Below are 27,079 nucleotides of genomic sequence, written 5' to 3' on the forward strand. Positions count from 1 at the left end.
GAGTATGAAAAGTAAAAAAGCAGTAAAAATAAGTATTTCTTTAAAAAATCAGTTATAGGGATTCATAAAATAAATGGATGTAAATTGTGACACCATATACCTAAAACTTGGGGTGGGAGAGGAGTACAGAATAGATAGGTTCAAACTTAAGCAGTCATCAACTTAATATGAACTGCTATGCAGATGTTATATACAAACCTAATGGTAACCACAAATAAAAAACCAGTAATAGGGTGCCTGGGTGGCTCAGTCGGTTAAGCGTCTGCCTTCGGCTCAGGTCATGATCCCAGAGTCCTAGGATCAAGGCCCACATTGGGCTCCCTGCTCCATGGGAAGCCTACTTCTCCCTCTCCCACTCCCCCTGCTTGTGTTCCCTTTCTCGCTGTGTCTCTCTTTGTCAAATAAATAAATAAAATCTTAAAAACAAACAAACAAACCAGTAATAGATATGCAAAGAACAAAGGAAAAGGAATCCAAGTATATCACTAGGGAAAGCCAACAAACTATGAAAGAGAGCAAGAGAAGAAAGAAGAAGAGAAAATCTATAAAAACAACCACAAGACAAGTAACAAAATGTCAGTAATTACATATCTATCAATACTTACTGTGAATGTAAATGGGCTAAACACTCCAAACAAAAGACATATATAGCAGAGTGGTTAATAAAACAAGGCCTATCTAGATGCTTTCTGCAAGAGACTCATTTCAGACCAGAAGACACTTGCAGATTTAAAGTGAGGAGATGGAGAAACATTTACTGTGCAGATGGATGCCAAAAGAAAGCTAGGGCAGCAATACTTTATGTTGGACAAAATAGACTTTAAGACAAGACTGTAACAGAGACAGAGACATTAAATAATCACAAAGGGGACAATCCAACAAGATATAACAATTATGAATACTTATGCACCCAACGTGGGAGCTTCCAAATGCATAAAACTGTAGGAAATAATCAGTAGTAATACAGGAACAATAGGGGACTTTATTTTATTTATCAGAGAGACAGAGGCAGGCAGAAGGAGAAGCAGGCTCCTTGTTCAGCAAGGAGCCCAATGTGGGACTCGATCCCAGGACCCTGGGATCATGACAGTAGGGGACTTTAACACCCCATTTGCATCAGTGGACAGATCATCCAAACAAAATCAGCAGAAAAATAGTAGTTTTGTTATTATTACTATTTTTTTTTTTAGCTATTTAATCTCTATACCCAACGTGAGGCTCAAACTCATGACCCCGAGATCAAGAGTCACCTGCTCTTCCAACTGAGCCCACCAGGCACCCTGGAAACAGTAGCTTTAAATGACCACTGGACCAGATGGATTTACCAGATATATTCAGAACATTCCATCCTAAAACATTAGAATACACGTTCTCCACAATAGATCATATATAAATCCACAAAACAAGCCTCAACAAATTCAGGAAGATTAGAGTCATACTATGCATCTTTTCTGACCACAACACTGTGAAACTAGAAATCAACCACAAGAAAAAATCTGCAAAGACCACAAGTATATGGAGGTGAAATAACATGCTATTAAGTAATGAGTGGGTCATCCAAAAAAATCAAAGAAGAAATAAAAAATTACATGGAGACAAATTAAAATGAAAACACAATGATCCAAAATCTTCGGGATGCAGCAAAAGCAGTTCAAAGGGGGGAGTTTGTAGCCAATACAGGGCTACCTCAAGAAGCAGAAATGATCTCAAACAACCTAACCTTAGAGAAGCTAGAGAAAGGAGGAGCTAGAGAAAGAAGAACAAACATACCCAAAACCAGTAGAAGGAAGGAAATAACAAAGATTAGAGCAGAAAAAGCAATAACAGATCAATGAAACTAGGAGCTGGTTCTTTGAAAAAATAACAAAATTGGTAAACTTCTGGTCAGACTAAAAAAAATAAAAAAGGAGAGAGTGAACCCAAATAAAAGTACAAATGAAAGAGGAGAAATAACACCACCACAGAAATACAAACAGTTGTAGAGAACATTATGAAAAATTATATGCCAACAAATTGGACAACCTAGAAGAGATGGATAAATTCCTAGAAGCACATAGCCTACCAAAATTAAAGCAGGAAGAGATAGAAAATTTGAACAGACCAGTTACCAGTAAGGAAATTGAGTCAGTAATGAAAAACTCCCAACAAAAGTCCAGGACCAGACGACTTCACAGAATTTTACCAAACATTTGATAGGGACACAGCAAGAGAGGGAACACAAGCAGGGGGAGTGGGAGAGGGAGAAGCAGACTTCCCACCAAGCAGGGAGCCCAATGCGGGGCTCGATCCCAGGACTGTGGGATCATGACCTGAGCCGAAGGCAGACGCTTAACAACTGAGCCACCCAGGTGCCCCTCTACCAAACATTTAAAGAAACGTTAATACCATTCTCAAGACTATTCCAAAAAAATAGAAGAGAGAGAGAAAAACTTCAAAATTTATTCTGTGAAGCCAGTACCACCCTGATACCAAAACCAGATAAAGACACCACAAAAAAAAAGCACTACAGGCAATATATCCAATGAACATAGATGCAGAAATCCTCAACAAAATATTAGCAAACTGAATCCAAGAATACATTAAAAAAATCATACATCACAATCCAGTGGATTTATTCCCAGGATGCAAGGGTGGTTCAATATTAACAAATCAACATGATGCATCACATCAGTAAGAGAAGAATGGAAACCATATGGTCATTCCAATAAATGCGGCAAAAGCATTTGACAAAGTACAACATCCATTCATAATAAAAACCCTCAACAAAGTAGGTTTAGAGGAAACATACCTCAACATAATAAAGGCCATCTATGAAAAATATAGCTAATATCCATCCTTAGTGGGCAAAAACAGAACTTTCCTCTAAGGTCAAGAACGAGAGAAGAATGTCCACTCTCACCACTTTTATTCAACATAGTAGGGGAAGTCCTAGCCACAGAAATTAGACAACAAAAAGAAAGGCACCCAAATTGATAAGGAAGAAGTAAAACTTTCACTATTTGTAGATGACATGATACTATATATAGAATACCCCAAAGACTTCACCAAAAAAGAACTAGAACTGATAAGTCGGTAAAGTGACAGGTTACAAAATCAGTGTACAGAAATCTGTTGGCATTCCTATATGCTAATAATGAGGCAGCAGAAAATTAAGAAAAGAATTATGTTTACATTTGCACCAAAACCAATGAAATATCTAAGAATAAGTTTAACCAAGGAGGTAAAAGACCTGTACCCTGAAAACTATTAAACATTGATGAAAAAAATTCAGGATGACAAAAAGAAATGGAAAGACATTCCATGCACATAGGTTAGAAGAACAAATACTGTTAAAATATCTATACTACCCAAGGCAATTTACAGATTTATATGCAATCTCTATCAAAATACCAACAACATTTTCCATTGAACTACAGCAAACAATCCTAAAATTTGTATAGTAACACAAAGGACCCCACATAACCAAGGAAATCTTGAAAAAGAAAAAATAAACCTGGACATAACAATTCCAGGCTTCAAGTTATATTACAAAGCTGTAGTAATCAAAACAGTGTGATACTGTTTTGACAGTAGATCAGTGGACCAGACAGTAGATCAGTGGACCAGAATAGAAAACCCAGAAATCAACCCACAATTGCATGGTCGATCTTTGACAAAGGAGGCAAGAATATACAGTGGGGAAAAGACCATCTCTTCAACAAATAGTTTTGGACTATCTGGACAGCAAAATGCAAAAGAATGAAACTGGGCCACTTTCTCTAACCATACACAAAAATAAACTCAAAATGGATTAAAGATCTAAATGTGAGACCCGAAACCATAAAAATCCTAGAAGAGATCACAGGCATTTCTCTGATATTGGCCATAGCAACATTTTTCTATGTCTCGTGAGGCAAGAGAGAAAAAAGCAAAAATAAACTGTTGAAACTACATCAAAGTAAAAAGCTGCAAAGTAAAGAAGGAAACAAAGGCACCCTACTGAATGGCAGAAGATATTTGCAAATGACATATCCAATAAAGGGTTAGTATCCAAAATATATAAAGAACTCCTACAACCCCACACCCAAAAAACTAATCCAATTAAAAAATGGGTAGAACACATGAGCAGACTTTTCTTCAAAGACATAGATGGCCAACAGACACATGTAAAGATGCTCAGTATCACTTATCAGGGAAATGCAAATCAAAACTACAATGAGATATCACCTCACACCTGTCAGAATGGCTAAAATCAAAAACACAAGAAACAAGTGTTGGCAAGGATGTGAAGAAAAAGGAACCCTCATGCACTGTTGGTGGGAATGCAAACTGGTACAGCTACTCTGGAGAACAGTTTGGAGGTTCCTCAAAAAGTTAAAAATAGAACTACCCTGTGATCCAGCAATTGCACGACTAGGTATTTACCCCCAAAATACAAAAACAATAATTGAAAGGGATACATGCACCTCTTTGTTTATTGCAGCATTATTTACAATAGCCAAATTATGGAATCAACCCAGGTGTCCATTGATAGGTGAATGGATAAAGAAGGTGGTGGTATATGTGTGTGTATATATATATAATGGAGTATTATTCAACCATATAAAAAAAATGAAATCTTGGGATGCCTGGGTGGCTCAGTTGGTTAAGCATCTGACTCTTGATACCGCCTCAAGTCATCATCTCAGGGTCATGAGATTGAGCTCTGCATCGGGCTCCAATCTGAGCATGGTGCCTGTTTAAGATTTTCTCTCTCCTTCTCCCTCTGCCTCCCCCTCACCTCCCCTTCTTTTTATTAACTGGTATTATCAATGAGAAAGGGAAATATTTCTCAATGAAACTTCTATTTGTGATCTATACATTAGTGCAGATTTAGCGGTAGAAAAATATGAAAGCTCTTATTCTGTTAATTCCTTTGACAGGAAAATTCTTAATACTTAAGGCAAAGTGATACAATAATTCATTTAGTTAATGAATATTTGAAAAAATTAATTTATTGATACCTTGAATATCTTGAATTCCCAAAATGGGTACTCAAGATAATTTAAAATTCACTCTCTTTTTTCAGATTGTATTTTATTTTTGTATTATGTTAGTCACCATACAGTAAGTCATTAGTTTTTGATGTAGTGTTCCATGATTCATTATTTGCGTATAACACCCAATGCTCATTACAACACGTGCCCTCCTTAGTTAAGGACTTTCATGCTTTTTCACTGTTTACTTGTTTTGTTGTCAAGGAATTATTTGTGTTCGTTTTGTTTCAGAAAAGAACTGCTTTTAATGAAGTACACCATCCATTGTGAAAGTGGAAAAGTAAAGATTATTCATCATGCCTGCTGTGGCTTCAGTTCCTAAAGAACTCTACCTCAGTTCTTCACTAAAAGACCTCAATAAGAAGACAGAAATTAAACCAGAGAAAATAAGCACAAGGAAGTATGTATCCTTTGCTAGTTTCACTGAATCATATATTAATTTTTAGTTCATTTCCATATTAAGTGGGTTAGTAAGTAGTCAGTTTGAAGTTTATTTGAAAAATGGCATCATCACATGAAGACCTCCTTAGAGAAGTTCTTAACTTTATCTTAGCATATATATTCTGCTAAAATGCATATTTTCTGTTCTCTGGACAGTGTATCAGATTATAAGTTTAAGAGGTAAAGACTACAAGGTTTCTACAAAACTCATTCAGCCACAATTAATGTCTTTTCATAAAACAGTATAGATACACTTCTTAATTAAAGATCATTTTTATCCTTGTATATTTCACATATAAGATATTACCCTAGCATAGTCTTTCTTTGATTAAAAGAGGAGAAACATGTATTTTTTTGTCTAATATTTAGCAAAGAATTTGTGCCAATTTGACATGAACTTTCAGTCTAATGATTTGTTTTATGTGTTTTTATTTTTGAAGACATAGTCTATCTACCTGCTGAGGCAGAGGCTAGAGATGATACTTCACTGATAATGATTACAAAATCTGAGATAAAATATAATAGTGAGGGAGGAATTTTGGTATTTACTGAAAGTAATATTGCTAAAAATGGGGTATCAGTAAAATTGTTAACTTGTTGATAGTTTTATCTCTGTTAAGGGACAAAAAAGCAATAGCGGAACTTTTCCTCTGAATTAATTTTGTTTGACAAAGGAGAAGATTTGGAGATAAATAAGTAACTATATTATTAATAGAGTTGGAAATAAAAGTTTCAGAAAAAAAGGTAGATTTAGCCAGCTATATATCCCAGACTTGGGGCAAACAGATTTTAGAAATCAGAGAGAAAAGAGGTGTTCCATGGCTCCTCCATAAATGGGAGGCTCTAAAAAAATGATATATATGATCCCAAATGAACCTATGAAGAGGAATGGGAAGAGACCTATGAATGCACAGGGACATCTTTATGAGTCATTTTCTAAAGGAAATAGAAGGTGGAAAGAAAACAAAATATCAGGGATGAAGAGGAGAGAATGGTAGCAACTTTAAAGAAAGTCAGAAAAGAAAATCCCAAAATGAACTGACACTTCCATTACAGTGGACAAAATGGGCTTTTAAAAAACAGATCTTGGGCGCCTGGGTGACTCAGTTGGTTAAGCGACTGCCTTCAGCTCAGGTCATGATCCCAGGCTCCTGGGATTGAGTCCCTCATCGGGCTCCCTGCTGAGCAGGGAGTCTGCTTCTCCCTCTGACCCTACCCCCTCTCATGCTCTCTCTATCTCATTCTCTCTCAAATAAATAAATAAAATCTTTAAAAAAATAAAAAACAGATCTTTTCAGGGACAGGAAGAATAAGAGAGGGATTGGCCTCCTTCTTGAGCCAAGTTGGTAATATTGATGGGATAACGGAGAAAACAGTTCTGTTTAACTTCTCTTGATGGGGCGCTTGGGTGGCTCAGTCCGTTAAGTGTCCGACTCTTAATTTTGGCTCAGGGTCATGATCTCTGGGTCGTGAGGTTGAGCCCCGTGTTGGCCCCCCCACCGTGGAGCCTGCTTAAGATTCCCCCCTCCCCTGTTCTTGAGTGCGCACACTCTGTAAAATAAATAAATAAAAATTTAAAAATAAATAAAAAACTGCTGAATGACTTTCAGATAGAAAACAATGGGAAAGATAAAGCCTCTTGAAGCTTTCTGAGATCTTCATCTAATCCTGAGACAAATCAATTCATTCTAGCAATGTCTGGTTTAGCTCTGGGACCACCCTGATCCCATAGGAAGTGTTATGTCAGCAGGACTCCCTAAATATACCACAAACTCACGTTCTTGCTATGGCATAGCACTATTCTAAAGAATGATAGAATCCTTTTAGGATTTTTAGCTGTTTCACTACACTCACAGTGGCACTGTGGCCATCTCAACCTGATCTGCTACATATAAGCTCATGAGATACACATGCATCAGAGTGAAAGAAGTTTAGATAAAAGTTTAGAAAGAAGTTTAGATAAAACTTGTTCCTACTCCTAAACTCTTCTAGAGAATCTTCTTACTAGCTTTGGTTTGATTTATCTCTATCCTAGGACCATGATGCCATGCTAGGCAGGGTGTACATATGCTAGGCAGGGTGTATCTTTGGTCCTAAATGTTACTTTGGCCCTGTTCCTTTATGTGGTGTTCTTGGCATAGCCAACTTCATCATCAATCCATGTTTTAGTTATGGAGCAGATTGAAAATTATAGAAAACAACACTGCTCTGTATATATAAGTTATTGATAAAGCACATTATATATAAGCATTAGTACTATAACCGGGTTGCCAAAACTTTAGTCTTCAGTGATTGAATTCCTCTTGCAGAAATGCCTATTTTATTAATTTGCTTTCTAAAGTTTGTTAACCAGGTACATGACCTTAGAATGAATGCCACAGAATCCTCAAATATTTTACTAAAGTGGAATTTTAAGATGACTTGTTTTTAGACTTGTTTTAGACTTTAAATCTCTTTTAAGTCCAGCACCAGGGTGCAATTTGGTCATTTTGTAGAAAACTTTAACCAAGTAAAAAGATTTAACTCATATCTCTTTCCCTGTCGCTAGTTTCTTGGATTTTTAGGTGGGGAGATTTTTTTTTTCATTTTTATTTTTTCATTTTTTTAAATTTTTTATTGTTATGTTAATCACCATACATCACATCATTAGTTTTTGATGTAGTGTTCCATGATTCATTGTTTGTGCATAACACCCAGTGCTCCACGCAGAACGTGCCCTCTTTAATACCCATCACCAGGCTAACCCATCCCCCCACCGTCCTCCCCTCTAGAACCTTCAGTTTGTTTCTCAGAGTCCATCGTCTCTCATGGTTCGTCTCCCCCTCCGATTTCCCCCCCTTCATTCTTCCCGTCCTGCTATCTTCCTCTTCTTTTTTTTTTTCTTAACCTATATTGCATTATTTGTTTCAGAGGTACAGATCTGTGATTCAACAGTCTTGCACAATTCACAGCACTCACCATAGCACATACCTTCCCCAATGTCTATCATCCAGCCACCCCATCCCTCCCACCCCACCCCCACTCCAGCAACCCTCAGTTTGTTTCGTGAGACTAAGAATTCCTCATATCAGTGAGGTCATATGATACATGTCTTTCTCTGATTGACTTATTTCAGTCAGCATAACACCCTCCAGTTCCATCCACGTCGTTGCAAATGGCAAGATCTCATTCCTTTTGATGGCTGCATAATATTCCATTGTGTATATATACCAAGGTGGGGAGATTTTTACAACATAGTTAGAAAGGGGTGAAGAGAACTGAAAAGTATCTTAACATTAAACATTAAGGATTTTAGCTCCCCTTACTTCAGTACAAATGGTATGGAGTCATGTTCTTTAATTGTAGAGTATGACTGTTATATGGCTGCCCAAGGACCACTTGTCTCGGTATTATCTATCATAGCAAATCTTTTAAAACTGGGTTCAATGCATTTTGAACAGTTTGATGGTACATAAACAACTATTAGGAAGCAGAAGTATATATGTAGGATAAGGGAATTTTCAGGTTGCATCCAATTGTATATGTAGCTTTATGTTAGTTACAAAGTTGTACAGTCTAAATTATGAAATTCAGGGGTGCCTGGGTGGCTCAGTCATTGAGTGTCTGCCTTCAGCTCGGGTCGTGGTCCCGGGGTCCTGGGATCAAGCCCCATGTCGGGCTCCCTGCTCCACGGGAAGCCTGCTTCTCCTTCTCCCACTCCCCCTGCTTGTGTTCCCTCTCTCGCTGTGTCTCTCTCTGTCAAATAAATAAATAAAATCTTTAAAAAATAAATAAATAAAAATAAATTATGAAATTCATGTTATCAAGATTCTTTGTAGACCTTAAACATGATTTCCCCCCACCTTTATGTCAAGTGTTTTAATTATTTTTTTCTCTGATTGAAGTTATGTACAGAGTGCCCTCAAGATCTTCAAGACAGCAGAAGAATGCAGATTAGATCGTGATGAGGAAAAGGCCTATGTACTATATATGAAATATGTGACCGTTTATAATCTTATCAAAAAAAGGCCTGATTTCAAGCAACAGCAGGTACCTTTTATTTCTGCATTTTTATTTTCTAATTTATTTTTGCACAGTAGAGCTATTGATTTCCTCTGAAAGGTTTAACTGATACTGAAATTTAGATCACATTATGCAGCATCAAGTTCAAACTCTTATGCAGATAGAAAAAGCAAACTAAATGTTTAGTTTCTTTATTTGTAAATGTATATATGTGGATGTAATCACACTATATACACATACCTAATTTGCCTTGGATTAGTACAAGTGTATAGCAATGTACAGATGTATAAGTTTTCTGCTAAAATAAATGATCACCAGGTCAAGTGGAAGGATTCAGTTTACTCATGCATTAAATAAGAAAAATGTGACTGCAATCATACTTTCTCAGGATTCAAGATTTAGTCACTTATTTTGTGTGTGTGTGTGTTTCGTTGTTTTTATTAACTTTTTTATTTGAGTGTAGTTGACATACAATGTACATTAGTTTCAAGTATACAGCATAGGGATTGGACAAATTTATATATTATGTTATGCTCACCACAAGTGTAGCTACCATCGGTCACCTTACAACACTATTATAATATCATTGACTACATTCCCTATGTTGTGCCTTTTATCCTTGTAACTTATCCATTTCATAACTGGAAGGCTATCTCCCACTTTCCTTCACTCATTTCCCCCATCCCCTACCCCCTCCCCTCTGGCAACCATCAGTTTGTTCTCTGAATTTACAGGTATGATTCTATTTTTTGTTCGTTTGTTTATTTGTTTAGGTTTTTTTTGATTCCACATGTGAGTGAAATCATATAGTATTTGTATTTCTCTCTCTGACTTGTTTCATTTAGCGTAATACCCTCTAGGTCCATCCATGTTATCACAAATTACACAGTCTCATCCTTTTTATGGCTGTGTCATGCTCCTTTGTGTGTGTGTGTGTGTGTGTGTACACCACATCTTCCTATTTCATTTGTCAGTCTCTGGCTAGTCAGTCACTTGTTTTTATGTGACAGCTTTTTATATTTGAGTGATATTGTAGCCATATTAAAGAATCAGTTAATATTGATTGCTTCCATTTTTATTTATTATTATTACTTTTCCTTTTAATCCTTTGAGCAAGTTCCTTTCTTCCACTTTGCTGAAGCCATGGGGCGGGGAGGGAAGTTGGGAGAGGTGTAAATGGATAAAGAGAACTAATGACTAGAGTAAGTCTTGCTAGAGAAAATGGTTGCATATCAGCTGCACCAGAAATGGGCAAAAGAAGAACATAGCAAATAGGTTAAAGAAATTGGAGGAATATTGTGTTGGTGGTTCCACCAGCAGTCTTGCTTCCAGACAATAGCAGCAACCTATACTGCTTATAGGTTTCTTAACTGGTTGAGAAACCATTCTTGAATTAATGTTGTTGTTGTTGTTGTTGTTCACTGAATTGGCTTGCCTTATTGAAATTGACTTACAGAAGGGAAAAATGTTCTCTTATTCTTTGAAATAACTTTTTTTTTTCAGAGTAGTGTGACCAATATAATTTCTTTTGGTTGTTGGTTAAGGGATGACTTTAGTGTTTTATTTAATAGTGATAAATCATTGCTGGTATTTCTTTTCACCAGCAAAGTTATGTTAATAATAGTTACAGGGCTTTAGATCTAGCTTTGGAAAGGTGACCCCTTACATTTGGAGGTTCATCCTTCTATCCACAGATGGCTAGATTGGTCTTATCCTTAGAACATTCTTGGGCATACCTATCTGCAGATACAGAGGTCTGCCCAGATTCAAACAAGTTTCTGCATGCTCTTTGATGGTTTTTATAGTGTCTGTTGAAGTGGAATTGCTTTTTTTTTTTTTTTAAGATTTTATTTATTTGTCAGAGAGAGAGAGTGAGAGAGCACAAGCAGGGGCGGTGGCAGGCAGAGGGAGAAGCAGGCTCCTCCGCTGAGCAGAGAGCCTGATGCCGGACTTGATCATGGTCACTTGATCATGACCTGAGCCAAAGGGAGACGCTTAACTGACTGAGCCACCCAGGCATCCCAAAGCGGAATTGCTTTTAAAAGAAGTGTAAAGGTGTTTAATAAAGTAAATATTTTTGAAAGATTTGCAACTTTGGATAACTTGGTAGTTTTGGTGTCTGCTGTTTTGTCTATTGTGGTAGGGCCAATTTTTTATGTATTTACTTTTTGCTGTAGTTTTTTTTTTTTCTTAAGATTTTATTTATTTGACGGTGGGGGCAGGACGGGGTACAGGCAGAGGCAGAGGGAGAAGCAGAATCCCTGCTGAGCAGGGAGCCGGATGCGGGACTTGATCCCAGGACCTGGGATCATGACTTGAGCCAAAGGCAGATGCTTAACTGACTGAACCACCCAGGCACCCCGACTTTTTGCTGTTGTTTTCTAAGTTAGTGGTTACTTTTTTTTCTTTGAGAAGATTGGGAGTGTTTTTATAGCTTTTATTTTTTTTAAAGATTTTATTTTTTTATTTATTTGAGAGAGAGAGAAACAGCATGAGAGGGGAGAGGGTCAGAGGGAGAAGCAGGCTCCCCACTGAGCTGGGAGCCTGATGTGGGACTCGATCCTAGGACTCCGGGATCATGACCTGAGCCAAAGGCAGTCGCTTAACCAACTGAGCCACCCAGATGCCCTACAGCTACTTTTTTTTTTTTTAAAGATTTTATTTATTTATTCATGAGAGCCAGAGAGAGAGAGAGAGAGAGGCAGAGTGAGAAGCAGGCTCCCAAGGAGCAGGGAGCCCAATGCGGGACTCGATCCCAGGACCCTGGGATCATGGCCTGAGCCGAAGGCAGACGCCTAACCATCTGAGCCACCCAGATACCCTACAGCTACTTTTTTTAATTTGAGAAGATTAGGAGTGAAGTTTAATCGATAAGAATTTTTTTCCATTTCCTCGGAGTATCTATTATATTTCCAAAGGGAGTAGTTGAAAGTTGCAGGAGTTGTTCAGCATAGGACGCTCTCTGCAAGGGCTGAGGTAACTCAGGCTGTTACTTCATACACTGTAGTTGTTCTTTGCTCTGTCCAGGATACATTTCTGCTTCTGCCTTAGAACTGTTTTTTTGTTGGGGTGCCTGGGTGACTCAGTCGTTAAGTATCTGCCTTCAGCTCAGGTCATGATCCCAGGATCCTGGGATCTAGCCCCACATTGGGCTCTCTGCTCCACGGGAAGCCTGCTTCTCCGTCTCTCACTCCCCCAGCTTGTGTTCCCTTTCTCGCTGTGTCTCTCTCTGTTAAATAAATAAAATCTTTAAAAAAAGAAAAGAACTGTTTTTTGTTTTATTTTATTTAGCCCAACATCTCCAGTGCACTTTAAGTATGTGAAGTGTTAAATTTACTAACTAGGCATTTTCTAGGTTTTACACTTTAAATCGGGTAGGGGCAGAATATAATGTCACGAGGCGCCTGGGTGGCTCAGTTGGTTAAGCGACTGCCTTCGGCTCAGGTCATGATCCTGGAGTCCCGGGATTGAGTCCCACATCGGGCTCCCTGCTCAGCAGGGAGTCGGCTTCTCTCTCTGACCCTCTTCCCTCTCGTGCTCTCTATCTCTCATTCTCTCTCTCAGATGAATAAATAAAATCTTTAAAAAAAAAAAAAAGAATATAATGTCACTAGTCTTCTTCAGAAACTTGTATCTTTCACTCTTGTTTTACATGAGGGAATGTTTAAGTTTTAGATAAAACATTAATTTAGCAAGGTCACTAGTAAAGGACACATATTTCTTACTCATTGAAAAAAATCTGTTTATGAACAATTATTTTCAGGGTTATCTGGAAAGGGAGAAAATACTGAAAATATTAGTGTAGCAAAGTCTAGATAGAATTATATTTTCAAATCTCCATGGTATACATGGTATAATAATATTAATATTAATAAATATTAATCCTAAATATTGGTAAGCCTTTTTATTTGGGAAATCATGAGACTTGTTTGAATTTTTATGTTCAGGAATAAGAAAGTTCTACTTGGGTCAACCTGAGAAACATTTTTAGTTGTGTAAGAATTGCATGTTATTTTTCTATTCTGCCAATTGTCAATACTGTTGTAAACTTGAAAATATTAATTGTGCTCCTTTAAGAGCACAGAGAGAGAGAATTATTGATATAAAAAACCTCACTAATATTAGGGGAGTGTCTTGTGGAAGTTTGTAACAGGCATGCCCAAACACAAACAATTTTTTCAGGATTTAAACAGGGTTAAGCTGGGCTTACAGGCTGACTTTTTAATGAGTTCGTGTCAAAAAATTAATAAAACAAGTCACGGTAATTTTGTTTTTGTGTTTTATTTTTATGAGAGAAATCTTACCATAATGATTAAATTTTGTTTTCTATTAAAAACATATTGCATCAGGATGCCTGGGTGGCGCAGTCAGTTAAGCGTCTCCTTTGGCTCAGGTCATGAAACTGGGGTGCTGGGATCGAGCCCCTCATTGGACTCCCTGCTCAGCGGGGAGCCTGCTTCTCCCTCTGCCTGCCGCTCCTCCTAGTGCTCACTTTCTCTCTCTCTGACAAATAAATACATACAATCTTAAAAAAAGAAACATATTGCATCAAAAGTCTGGACATTGTGGCAACTGAAATTTTCAGTTGATACAATATTGAAAAAACGATGTATTTTTATTGAAATTACATAGTGAAGGGCCTTTTAATTTATTTAGTCTTTATTTAGAAGAATAAGCCTTACCAAAACATGATGTACTTTTATTTATGTACTTTAAGTATTCTCTACACCCAGCTTGGGGCTTGAACTCACAACTCCGACCCTTAGATCAAGAGTTGCATGTTCTACCTATTGAGCCAGCCACGAACCCCAAAACATGATCTTCTTTTCAGCTAGATAGGCATATGATAGCTGTTATCAATAGGTTTACTCCGCCAGCTCTTAGTGACTGCTTCTCAAAGAGCCAACGATGGATATCTAGCCTCTTGGTCTTTTTATAAATTTTTTATTACTATATCATTTGTGATGAACTGTGCTACTACGCTGTTTCAGAGGCACACTGACAGGTTGTGGCCAATTAGATAATTAAATCCAAAAATCAGTTAGCTGAGTCTCACTGTGCTACTGTCATGTCCAACCAACCTTGATTTGAAAATATCTCTGATTGCAGGATCTAATGAATGACCTCTTAGAGAAGTTATTTTTCTCAACTTTATTATGCTTGTTAGTAAGTTATGTGCCAAATCTTTTGTGGTTTTTTTTTGTAAGGATTATATTATTAATGATTTATTTCTACCATTTGATTTTTACTCAAGGTTTCCTCAACTGTGAAACTTGGTTTATGTCAAAAGTGTTTTGACTCCAGTTGAGAGGTGGGTTGCTATTATAAAATAAAGGTGGAGGCAAAAACATCTTAGTTTAAAACAAGGAAAACAAAATAAATACTGTGCTGTAGGTAAGTATACAATTTGCTTGACTGCTTCTGATTCTTGAGAAAAAAAACCCTAAGTAACGTATTTACAATAGGAAAATATATTTTGCTCCTGAAAGCTTTGCTTTTTGGAACTTATTCATAAATAATAGGAATAGTATTTATTCTTTTTTTTTTTTTTAATTCATTTGAGAGAGAGAGCGCGCACAAGCAGAGGAGAGGCAGAGGGAGAAGCAGACTCTCCGCTGAGCAGGAAGCTCAATGCAGGGCTTGATCCCAGGACCCTGAGATCATGACCTGAGCCAGAGGCAGACGCTTAACCATCTGAGACACCGAGGCGCCCCAGTATTTATACTTCTTAAAGGCATCTTCCAAATAAATAAAATTATTACCTTTGAGGGTTTTTGTGTTTTTTTTTTTTTTTGCAAACTAATGGTATGAAGAGATGTTTTTGAAACATTTGGAGGACAAGTTGTGTGTTGATGTAGGTTAAAAGTTTTAAAAAAATACTTTATTCAACCATCATAATGTTTTCATCCAATCTTTGCTTTACATAGCACCGTGATTTTAACGTTTTTAGCATTAGTGCTGTGTACAATGGCCAGTACTAAAAGTATGGGATGGTTTTCTTATAATTTTAGGACTACTTTCATTCAATACTTGGACTTGCAAACATCAAAAAAGCTATTGAAGAAGCTGAAAGACTCTCTGAAAGCCTTAAACTCAGGTACAGATATTATTATAAAATCTTTAAAAGAACATAAATTTAGAAGATAAAAATAATATTTAGAACTTGTTCATTTATATCTGACCATGCCTGTGAATCCCAATTCTTAGAAATAAATCTTACGTTAACTGGAGCACAAAAATTAGAATCTTTTGCCATATTACCTTTATTGTGTTCATGTGTTACCATTCATATTTTTTACTAAAAATCTAAAAATGTTTAGAATGATAGATTTTTAAGGTAAGCATTGATGTAGTACATCAGAGCTCAGGTTCAATTTTTTTCTAATTCTCTGACAGGATTCTTCAGAAAAATGTAATTCCTCATATGCCCCAGGTTGTAGTGTGCTACTGGACACTGGTCTTATGGGAATGAATTATTTACTATTAGTTTTGAACTGCCTAGTTTGCAGTAGCTATGAATGTTTAAGAACAGATCTAATTCTAGTATTTACCATGACTGGCTTACCAGGCTTATAAAGTAATAAAGTAATTAGACGTTAAAAACAGTATGTTTCAATTTTTAGTTATTAGTCATTCTTTAACGAAAATAAAAAGGGAACTATTTTTCTAAATGATTTTTCACGGTTGGATCAATGAACTGTTCCTAGTTATATACATCATAGTTTACTTAGAAATTATCTTTTTGAATTAATATATTCCCTCTATTCTTTTCAGAAATTACTAATTTGGGGGCTGGGATATGTTAGGGTGGTTGGTACAATTTAGAATCACCATTCTCTTCCTCCTTTCACCAGTTAATCAACTGAGTAGAACAGAATTTCTCCTAATCTTTGGATTACCCTTTATTGATGTTTCTTTTGGAAAGAGAAGTTTTTCCCTACTTGTACTTACCAAAGATACTCCTTTATCTTTTTGTCATTAAGGCCATTTTCTCACTTATTTGTTGTCTTTACTTTTTTATATTTTGAACTATTTTATAAGTGAATGAGTCTTTAGAGTTCATTTTAAAAGTGTAAGTCCTTTGAAAAAGAAATTGCAGGAGATTTGGAATTTTTAAAGGTTGAAATTAATGGGAGGGAAAGAACAAAAAGAGCATTAAACAACTTTAACTTGAGAGCATAGTGTTTCTTTCAAGATTTTTGGGCAATTTGAAATAAATCTACAGAGGGCAAATTTACGAGTTGTGGTTTGTAACAGAACACTGGCAGAATCAAATTTCAGTTGGAGGGAGAAAGTATACTGCCATAAAATACCCCACAGTAGGGTACTAATTTTATGGAACTGGAACTCTTTATTTTTCATGATCATGCCAATGAAAGACATCTTGACTTCTTACCTAGATACGAAGAAGCCGAAGTTCGGAAAAAACTTGAAGAAAAGGACAGACAGGAAGAGCAGCTGCAGAAACAGAAAAGGCAGGAAGCAGGAAGAGAGGATGGTGGCACATCACCTAAAAGTTCCTTGGAAAATGTAATGGATTCCAGAGATAAAACCCAAAAGGTATTTCAAACATACCCGTGAAGTAAAAAGACTGGTTCTTTTTTCAGATGATTTGCTTAAGGCAAGTTGAGATTACCACTACAATGTACTTTTAGGCAACAAGGGTAAAATTTAATGTGTTTTTATTAGAAATTGAATTAAATATTCTAGCTTCATTTGATTCCAGGTTTCTTTTGGAGCTTTACAGAACTCTGTTCTGTGCATTAATTAGTTTTTTGCGGTTACTGTCAACTTGATTAGAGTAGAGCAGTAGAAAGAGCATTTGAGCTGAGTTCCGGTCCCATGTCAAGTCTTGCTTCACCCTTCTAGGACTTCATTTCCTCATTGCCAAATGAAGATCTTGAAATAGATGATCTTAAGGTCTCTTCTTTCTAATAAATGTAATTTACATTGAAAAAGATTTGGTATACTACTTATTTGATGCCCAACCTTATCTGTTTCTAGGGTCTCATACTCTCTCCTTCACTTTTTCATCCTTTCTGACCATTTCCCTTTCCTCTTCCTCTTTTGTTCCATTTTATTCAATGACTGCTTGTAATCTAGCCACATCATTTGTTTGCCAAATCTGTGACTCATTCTGTACCTGCCAGCTACCGCTGTCTCTCATTCCTTTCACCTCCTGAGAAACTACTCTTCCTAAAATATAATTCCTTTCTTTTCTTTTGTGTGTGTGTTTCCTAAAATATAATTTCTCATGCACTGTCAAAATTCATGGAAAGATTTCTGCTTTACTTTTTCTTAAGGATTTTGTAGCTTTCAGCTATCATTTGTATGTGAGTCATCATCGGTTTCATTAAGAAATAGTTGTTGAATTACTTGTGACATACTAGGCACTATGTAAAAAGAAGTGAAGAAATATGGTTTGTTGATTTTAGGAACTCATAATGTAAGATAAATAACACTGCCTTAGGGGGATGTTCTTTTGTAGGTCAAATGGCTGATACAGGTAAATGACAAGACTTCAAAGAACTATATGAAAGGGACTTTAAAATCTCTTCAATTTGTTGCCTTTCCAGCAGGAGAGCCAACTACTTTTTATTACTTTTACTTTTGTTTAGCCTGTTTATACTGAAAAAAAGTGTAGACACTCTTACCGGTGTCAGTAACCAACTAACATTTGTTACATTTTGTATCTACACCTCCCCCCTTTTGCTAGATTATTTCAAAGCAAGTTCCAGAGGGCATATCATTTTACTCCTAAATATTTCAGTGTGCATCTCAAAGAAAGGGACATACTCTTTATAATGACAATGTTATTTTTTCACCTCACAAAATTAACAATAATTCCCTGATATAATCTAATACCCAATCTATATTTACATTTACCCACTGTCTCATAATGATATTTTACAGTTGATTTGTTTGAGTTAGGATTCAGACAAAGTCCACTCGTAGTCTTCTGATCATTTGTCTCTTAAGTTGAGTCTCTGTAGCTCTCTGCTTGAGTCCCCCCTTTCATTTTTTTTTTATTTCATGCATTTGACTTTTTAATACGGATCAGGTCTGTGAAATGAACCAACCACATTCTGTCTTTATCTGATTGTTTCCTCCTTGTATCATTTAATCTATAATTCTATCTTCTATATTTCCTGTAGGCTGGAAGTTCAACCTAGAAGCTTAATAGGATTCAGGTTCAGTTTTTGCTTTTGGCACAAATGCTTCATAGGGGATCCTGTGCACTTCATACTGTATCGTATTAGGAGGCACATTATATACACTTCTTTTTTAATTTTAGTGAAGCTAAAATTGATCACTAGGTCAAGTGGGTAATTGGTTTTTCATCTATAAAATGAGTTAATACCTTACAGAAATATCCCGTGTTGTCTTGGTTAGAAAATACAAATTTGTATTTTTACTGAACTCTGAAAGGAATAGCCGGAATTTTTATTTCATTGTAAGAAATATTGTCATTAAATTAAATATTAAATTTCTGTAACAGTCTGTGCTTTTATATTATATTTAGCTTTTAACTGAAGGAAATTTCAAGGAAGTGTTGCATGATTCTGATGTGCTGCTAGTTATTTTAGCTGTTTTCTGCTGCCAGATAACCTGATGAAGCCATGACTCTTCATCTGTATTTTAATAAAATGCCAGTACTCTGCACACTTCATTTTCTAGGCTTTCAGTTTCAGTGAAGTAATAGAGTTGAACTTTCTGCTTCTATGAAAATTTTTACTTCTATTATAAAGTTGAAACTTTTTTTTCTATGAAACAGATAAATGGTGAAAAGAGTGAAAAAAATGAGACCACAGAGAAAGGTAAGTGTGTACAGAAATAGGGAGTCCTTGCAGGTTATTATTGAGATCTTCTTTTAATCTGAATAAGCTTCAGATTTTACATTGTCTTTGTATGTAAGCAAACAGTGTTTGCATACATTTTGTATGTAAGCTTTATCATTTTTCTTAGTCTGTACAATTATATCAAGAACATGTTTATAATCTGCATATATCATGGGGAATATTTATGGTAATATGTAATTAAAAACATCAAAGCCGCAGTTTGTACTTTTCAGTGGTTTTTTTTTTCAAGCTGTCGTTTAGCATAATGGTTAAGAGCATGGACTCCCCAAAGTCAGACTGCCTGGATTTTGAATACTGTCTCCTCCTTTGGATTTCCATGTGATCTTGAGCATGTTATTTAACCTCTCTACCTTAACCCCCATCTGCAAAGTGAGGCTAATAGTAATACCTATTTTATAAACTTATTGTAAAGATTGAATAAGTTAATATATGTGAAACTCTTAGTGACTTTATATAAGTGAACTTTATAAAAGGATATGTGTATTAGCTGTTATGACTTATGACTCTAGTTTGTAGACCTAATTATTTAAGTCTTCCCCATTTCCCTCAAAAAAATCTAAACCAGTAATTTGGATGTTATCCATAGGTGGTATTAATACTCCAGTCACAAATATGTGACCTAAACAGCAAAACTCAGTTGCATAAGTTTTCCTCTCTCAGGAAAAGGTTCAACTTAAATGTATGTAACACTAAGATAAATTCTCTATTTAAAATATTACTGTACAACAGGGCCTAGGTGGCCCAGTCAGTTGAGTCAGTTGAGCATCTGACTCTTGATTTTGGCTTAGGTCATGATCTCAGGGTCATGAGATAAAGCTCTACATCGGGCCTCATGCTCATCAGGGGACTCTGCTTGAGAGTCTCTCTCTCCCTCTCCCTCTGCCCCTCCCCTGCTCTAGAATAATAAATAAATCTTTAAAAAAATTAAATATTACCATACAGCAATTTAAAAAATAAACAGTAGGGGTGCCTGGGTGGCTCAGTCGGCTCAGGTCATGATCCCAGAGTCCTGGGATAGAGTCCCGCATCAGGCTCCCTGCTCTGCGGGAAGCCTGCTTCTCCCTCTCCTACTCTCCCTGCTTGTGTTCCCTCTCTCGCTGTGTCTCTCTCTGTCAAATAAATAAAAATAAAAATAAAAAAATAATATAGTAAGATAATCTTCCTAAAAGCTGTTATTAATTCATTCCAAGATTTGTTTTTATCTATGTTTTTTGTATGTCATCCTGCTTGGGTGTTACTTTTCTAAGTGGTTTGTTCCCAACTTTTTTAGACAATTTTGTTGTCAAAATGATCTTGATGGTTAGAGAGGGAAGTAGGATGGTTATTAGCAGGTGGGTATTTTAGCTTAGGAGATGCTGTGACTACTTTCTTCTCACATCGCACTGCCGAAATAGTTTTTACATTTTAAGCTCCCTTGTAGTAGCTTTTTATTTTTTAAAACTTTGTTTGCTTGTTTGTTTATTGATTTTTAAAGTTTTTATTGAAGTATAGTTGACCTTGTTGTGCTTTTTAATCTTCCATTGCAGGTGGTAGAAGCTGGAAGAGGAAGATAGCAACATAATAGATATTTATTTTGCAGTCAGATGCTCTACCACTGAGCTATACCCCCACGGCTAGATATTTATTTTGGCTAAATAGTAAAGGGCTAGAGAGTAAACATTAAGGCTTGGGGATGAGGGATACTGTCATTCTTGCTGTGTCAGCTAGAAAACAGCCATAGACAATATGTAAACACTTTTCTTCAGCTATGTTCCACTAAAAAGAGGTAGCCATAATTTGTCAACTCCTGATGCAGAACACAAATAACAAGCTTTTGGTTTATTACTGTAGGAATACTTGAAAATCTAAATGTTTTTCAAATAGCCCCCATAAGACCTCATCAGAGACTTTAAAAAAATTTAGAACCTGTCAAGAATTTTTGAACCATAGATGTTTCTTCTGGTTGACATTTGTCAAATGATTTAATTATCAAAAAGAGAATAAGAATATTTTCATGAGATACATATATTAATTTCCTTTATTTTATTCCAGCAACAGAGCTAGCACCAGTGTAATTGTAACCTCAAGAGCAAGTTTTGGTGTCTTAAGGCTTCAGAAACAACACTGAACTAGTTTCTTGATAAATGTCAAAAACACAAATTATATTTAATGTTAGTTTAAAAAGTAATAGTATGATGGGATAGCAGGTATACCTAGTACACTTTGCTCTTCTAGAAGAAGAAATGATTGTTCTGTGTTTACTGAACAGAACTAGGTATTTCTTTTTTTTTTTTTTTTTTAAGATTTTATTTATTTATTTGGCAGAGAGATACAGAGAGAGAACAAGTAGGCAGAGAGGCAGGCAGAGGGAGAGGGAGAAGCAGGCTTCCCGCTGAGCAGGGAGCCCGATGCGGGGCTTGATCCCGGGACCCTGGGATCATGACCCGAGCTGAAGGCAGCCGCTTAACCGACTGAGCCACCCAGGCGCCCCTGAACTAGGTATTTCTTATTGCTTATATTGCCTCTCTTGATTCCAAGGAACAATCACAGCAAAGGAGCTATACACAATGATGATGGATGAAAACATCAACTTGATTATAATGGATGCTCGAAGAATGCAGGATTATCAGGATTCCCATATTTCAAATTCTCTCAACGTTCCTGAAGAAGCCATCAGTCCAGGGTGAGTCATTGTGTATTTAGGTAAAATGGTTAACTGTGGATAGTAGTAAATGTTATTACTTAGCATCCAAGCTGTGTATGATAAAGTAGGTTTTTCTCCTCCTGTTGCTCCTTAATGGCAAACTTTACCCTTTCTCTGAAGGATGGTGTAAAGGACATTCTGGTTTGGCTATTTTCTCCTATTGGTGGCATGTGTAGTCTTATTAGAAAAGAAATGAAGCTGCCTTTGTGTGTCTTCTCTCCTGAGCTTTTTGTTGACTAGTTTCTACTATTATTTTCTATTTGTGAGCTTGTGAAGCATATGCACCAAATTGACTAAAATTGTGAACAAATTGTTTTTTATTTTGAAATACCCCATGCTATTATATGTGGTAAAAGAGTACACAAACACTTTTTTTGGGGGGGGGGCGAAGGCAGTATAGCCAAATGATTCAGTAAGCAGACTCTAAAGTCAGACTATATTCAGATCGTAACTGTCTCTTATCAGCTACACTAATTTTGGCCATTGACCTCACCTGTCTAAGCCCATGTTTCCATCTGTAAAATAGGGATAGTAAAACTACCTATTTCAGAAGTCTTGAGATGTTTAAGTGAGAAATTTTATACACACACACTTAGCATGGTGGCTGGCACTAGTAAGGACTTACTAAAAAGTTTTTCTTTTTTGATGAGGCTTTAATCTATAAAATAATTTAAAGTTACTTGCATGGATATATCACATATTAAAAACTGTCATAATAGCAACAGAGCTAAAACTCCATATCCAGAGCTATTTTTACTGTTTTGAGTGTTATATAAATTATATAACCTCTCTGGGTCTTAGTTTATGGGATTGGATTAGCTAAAATCTGTGGCCCATTTTAAGGTCTAACTTAACATTGAAAAGATATACTTTTTAAATTAGGTAATAAAATTTGCATAGTTTTTGGCACATTGTTGATGCTTGACAAATGTTTGACTTGAAGAATAGGGTGCTTTGTAAATATGCTGTTTAAAAGTGAGACTGGAGTGCTTAGTCTAATCAAGTAAGTGTGAATATATCCCCAGGATTTGAAAAGACAAAATTGTAATTAATCTTTGGGTGGTCTAATCTGTAGTAACAGAAAGGTGGTGGTTTTTGTTGAGCTTAAGTGTTTCCCAAAATATGAGAAATTTGACTACTGTGAAACTCATGATGAGTTTAGGTTGAAAATTAAAGAATGAACTGCATGCCAAGAAAATTATTCCCCTTTAATTTTTGTTTCAGTCTTTCAGAAGTAATATAAGAAGTCTCAGTTTGGTGTTAGCATTCCTTTTTAATATTTGCTAATCTTTCTTAGAGAGCAGGCCTCAGAACTTTTCATAGGTAACAGTATCTGCAGCTAGCTGATGATGATTACTATATTCCTTCATTGTCTTTTTTAACATTTTAATACGGTATAGTATACAAACAAAAGTACTCGTATCCTAAGTATTTAGCCCAGTGAATTTTCAAAAACTGAACACACCCATTTAACTAACATCTGGACCAGAAATAGAATATTAGCATCATTCCAGAAGCCTTTCTTTTTTTTTAATTTATTTAAATTTTTTTTTTAAGATTTTGTTTCTTTATTTGACAGAGAGAGACACAGCGAGAGAGAGAACACAAACAGGGTGAGTGGGAGAGGGAGAAGCAGGCTTCCCACAGAGCGGGGAGCCTGATGTGGGGCTCGATCCCGGGACCCTGGAATCATGACCTGAGCCGAAGGCAGACGCTTAACGATTGAGCCACCCAGGTGCCCCTGACAGACAGTGTTTTGCTCTGGGTACTGTCTCCACTCCTAACTTCTACTTCCCACTTTTAGCTGACTCTCTTCCTTGCCCCTCCAGAAGCCTTTCATATGCCCTCTGTTAGTCACTACCCATATCCCCACCCACCAAAGGGAACCACCAGCTTCTAACAGAACAGATATATTTTTGTCTGTTTTTGTATTTTATATAGAAGGAAATATACAATCTGTAGTCTTTTATGTCTGGCTTCTTAAACTCAACTTTGCGTTTGTGAGGGCGCCTGCATGGCTCAGTTGGTTAAGCATCTGCCTTCGGCTCAGGTCATGATCCCAGGCTCCTGGGATCGAGTCCCGTGTTGGGCTCCCTGCTCAGCTGGGAGCCTGCTTCTCCCTCTCCTTCTGCCTGCCGCTCCCCCTGCTTGTACTCATTCTCTCTCTCTCTCTCTCTCTGTCAAATAAATAAATAAAATCTTAAAAAAAAACAAAAACAAAACTTTGTGTTTGTGAAAGTCATCTATATTATTGTGCATAGTTGTGGTTCATTTATCCTCATTGCTGTATGCTGACTTATTGTGTGAATACAATATAATTTCCTGATCTATTTTATTTTTATAATTGTCCTTTATATTAGATATGATGCTGTTTTTCCATGTATATAGGAATATACATTTTCCTGTTAAGTTTAAGTAAAGGATCACTTTCAATTAAGTAATTAAATAAGTTAAAATATTAAATAATAGGCAAGTTAGAGCAAAATTGAAGCAGCTTGTAAAGGTGATACAAGAAAGACTGAAATTTAGGAAATACTGGTTGATACTATTATTTCCTAAAGTGTTTTTTATAGAATACTGATCTTGAATTTTTAGACAAAGAGTATTTAGGCAGATTCATCCCTAGAGTCAGAAATAGTCCTTAAGAATATGACATTTCAGTATTTTTCATTCTTTGTTGACCGAACATCCTTCCGATCACTGTGTATCAGGTGAGAATATTATGAGACAATATTTTATATTTTTTCTCTTTTTCTTTATTTTCCTAGAAGATATAGTAGCCAGTATTATTATATAGGAACGAGGTTTTTTTTCTTTTAAGTAATCCAAACCATTTTGTCTTACTTGTGAATAAAAGTGCACCAGTCCTGCCTTGCCAGTATCATCACTTAAATATTAAAATGCTTGGGTGCTTTGCTAGGGATAATATGGAGTTCCTTACCTGGAGGAGCAAGTCTGTATTATTCTACTATATTATTCATTCAGTCATTCAGCAGATATGTACTGAGCATTAGTTTACTGTGGGCTGGATTGCTGTGGTCTAAGTTCTGGGGCTTAACTATTGAACAAAAATTTTGCTTCACAGAACTTGTATTTAACAGGGAGGTGGGGTAGTGAAACAGACCGTAACACTTGAAATGTATGTCTGCTACTAGTAAGTGCTGTGGACATGGGTGTGTCAAGTGTGTACACTGGGATAGGTATTAAAATTTTAATCCAGGAAAGCTTCTCAGCAAAGTTATTACTGAGCAGATCTTGAGGGGATAAGGCAAATGATTGATGCAGTTATCTGCGGGGAAAGGGTTCCAGACAGAAGGGCAGCAGTAGCAGAGGCCCTTAGGCAGGAGAATACTTTGATAACCAGGAACTACAAGGAAGCCAGTGGCTGGCAAGGAGTGGAGTAAGGGGGTAAGTAGTTAGTGATGAGGAGTTGATACAATAGGATTGGGGGAGAGGGCCCATGCTGCAGGCCCATTAAGACTTTAGGTACAAACTTTTAACTTTTATGTGAGAAAAAGAGGACATGAACAACATGCTTTAATATAGAGTTGATATTATTCACAGTTGATGATAAGAGGCAGCACCGCAAAGCAACTAAGAGCATGGACATGAACCAGATTGCCTGAGTTTGAATTTGAGTTGACTTAGCAGCTGTAACCTTGGGCAGGTTACTTAACATCTTTGTGCCTCAGTTTCTCCATTTATAAAATGGGGATAGTAATGTCTACTTCATAGGATTTGTAGCAAGGATTCAGTGAGATTGTATGAGAACAAAGCATTTAGAATAGTACCTGGCACATAGTAAATGCTCTGTGTGTTTGTTAAATAAACATTTTCATATTTGGCTATTAATTATATAGGTATACAAGAACTGAAGTATAAATGTTACTTAAGTGATCCCCCCCAGTTATTTACATGTGGCTAAGAGAGATGCTCAAATGAGCATCTTTCAGTTTTGGCCCCCTTTTTTGTGAAGGGTCAGAATTGAGTCTATGTCTTTTAGTTTCTAATGATTACTAAAATATATTCCAGTGTTATGCAGAGGTGAAGTTGTTAAACATTTTGGGATATTTAATATCCTGATAACACAGTTTGACCTTAGGAAGAAATGTTTCTTAAAGTTTGCTATGGTGTGATACAGACTAGAAGAAAACTCAGTGTCTTATATTAGCATATTAGGGCCTCTTGTCTACCTTTGCCCATTAACATTTCAGAGTCACTGCTAGTTGGATTGAAGCAAAACTCCCAGATGATTCTAAAGATACATGGAAGAAGAGAGGGAATGTGGAATATGTGGTACTTCTTGACTGGTTTAGTTCTACAAAAGATTTACAACTTGGAACAACTCTACGGAGTCTGAAAGATGCACTTTTCAAGGTTAGCAAGTTTCCTTGTTTATTGTAATTGTAAGCCTTATTTGGTTGTTAGAAAGGTATATTGACTAGCTGTTTATCTTAAGGATAAGAAGATCAATCAGCTTTGGTTGTAGATTTTTTTTTTTTTAAATTCAGACCCAAAAGACTAGTTTTAAATCACCAACTAATAATAAACTGATCTATATAAAGTAGGATTAGAATTTCCAGGAACATAAATTGTCTGAAAAAAACATTATTTTTTGTTTTAAGAATTAGACTATGGAAAAAAAAAAAAAGAATTAGACTATGAAAACATAAAAGTAAAGGAAGAAGTCCCTAAGGAGAAAAAGATGGGTTGACTTGATAAATAAAACTTTAAGTGTGAAAAAATACCATAAGGTTAGAATGTAGGAGACAAACAGGAAAATATTCGCAAAAAATGTGGTAGTACAGTTAGCCTTTGAACAAGGCAGGGGTTAGGGGTGCCAACACCCTGCCACAACTTTTGACTTCTCCCAAGTTTTACTACTAATAGCCTGCTGTTGGCCAGAAGCCTTACTGATAACATAGTCAATTAACACGTATTTTGTATATGTATTATGCATTGTATTCTTACAGTAAAGTAAGCTGGAGAAAAGAAAATGTTATTAAAATCATAAGGAAGAGAAACTACATTTATAGTACTGTACATATATTTATTGTGCATATATTTATCTGCCCATA

At 36.3% G+C, this 27,079-nt stretch overlaps 1 protein-coding gene across 3 annotated transcripts in view; it reads left to right on the forward strand.

Annotated features, from left to right (window-relative positions):
• Positions 1 to 27,079, forward strand: part of USP8 (ubiquitin specific peptidase 8) — a 73,461-nt gene that overhangs the window by 13,349 nt on the left and 33,033 nt on the right. For all 3 annotated transcript variants that reach the window (XM_073876980.1, XM_025883695.2, XM_025883696.2), the window contains exons 2-8: positions 5,247 to 5,415; positions 9,341 to 9,485; positions 15,470 to 15,555; positions 16,859 to 17,018; positions 19,234 to 19,276; positions 21,836 to 21,980; positions 26,216 to 26,378. In XM_073876980.1, the coding sequence (XP_073733081.1) occupies positions 5,312 to 5,415; positions 9,341 to 9,485; positions 15,470 to 15,555; positions 16,859 to 17,018; positions 19,234 to 19,276; positions 21,836 to 21,980; positions 26,216 to 26,378 (846 nt within the window). In that variant the 5' untranslated portion in view covers positions 5,247 to 5,311. The remainder of the gene's footprint in view (positions 1 to 5,246; positions 5,416 to 9,340; positions 9,486 to 15,469; positions 15,556 to 16,858; positions 17,019 to 19,233; positions 19,277 to 21,835; positions 21,981 to 26,215; positions 26,379 to 27,079) is intronic.

Source organism: Callorhinus ursinus, unplaced genomic scaffold (assembly GCF_003265705.2).
Source record: "Callorhinus ursinus isolate GAN/ISIS: 27379988/994484 unplaced genomic scaffold, GSC_fseal_2.0 scaffold25, whole genome shotgun sequence".
NCBI classification, from domain to species: Eukaryota; Metazoa; Chordata; class Mammalia; order Carnivora; family Otariidae; genus Callorhinus; species Callorhinus ursinus.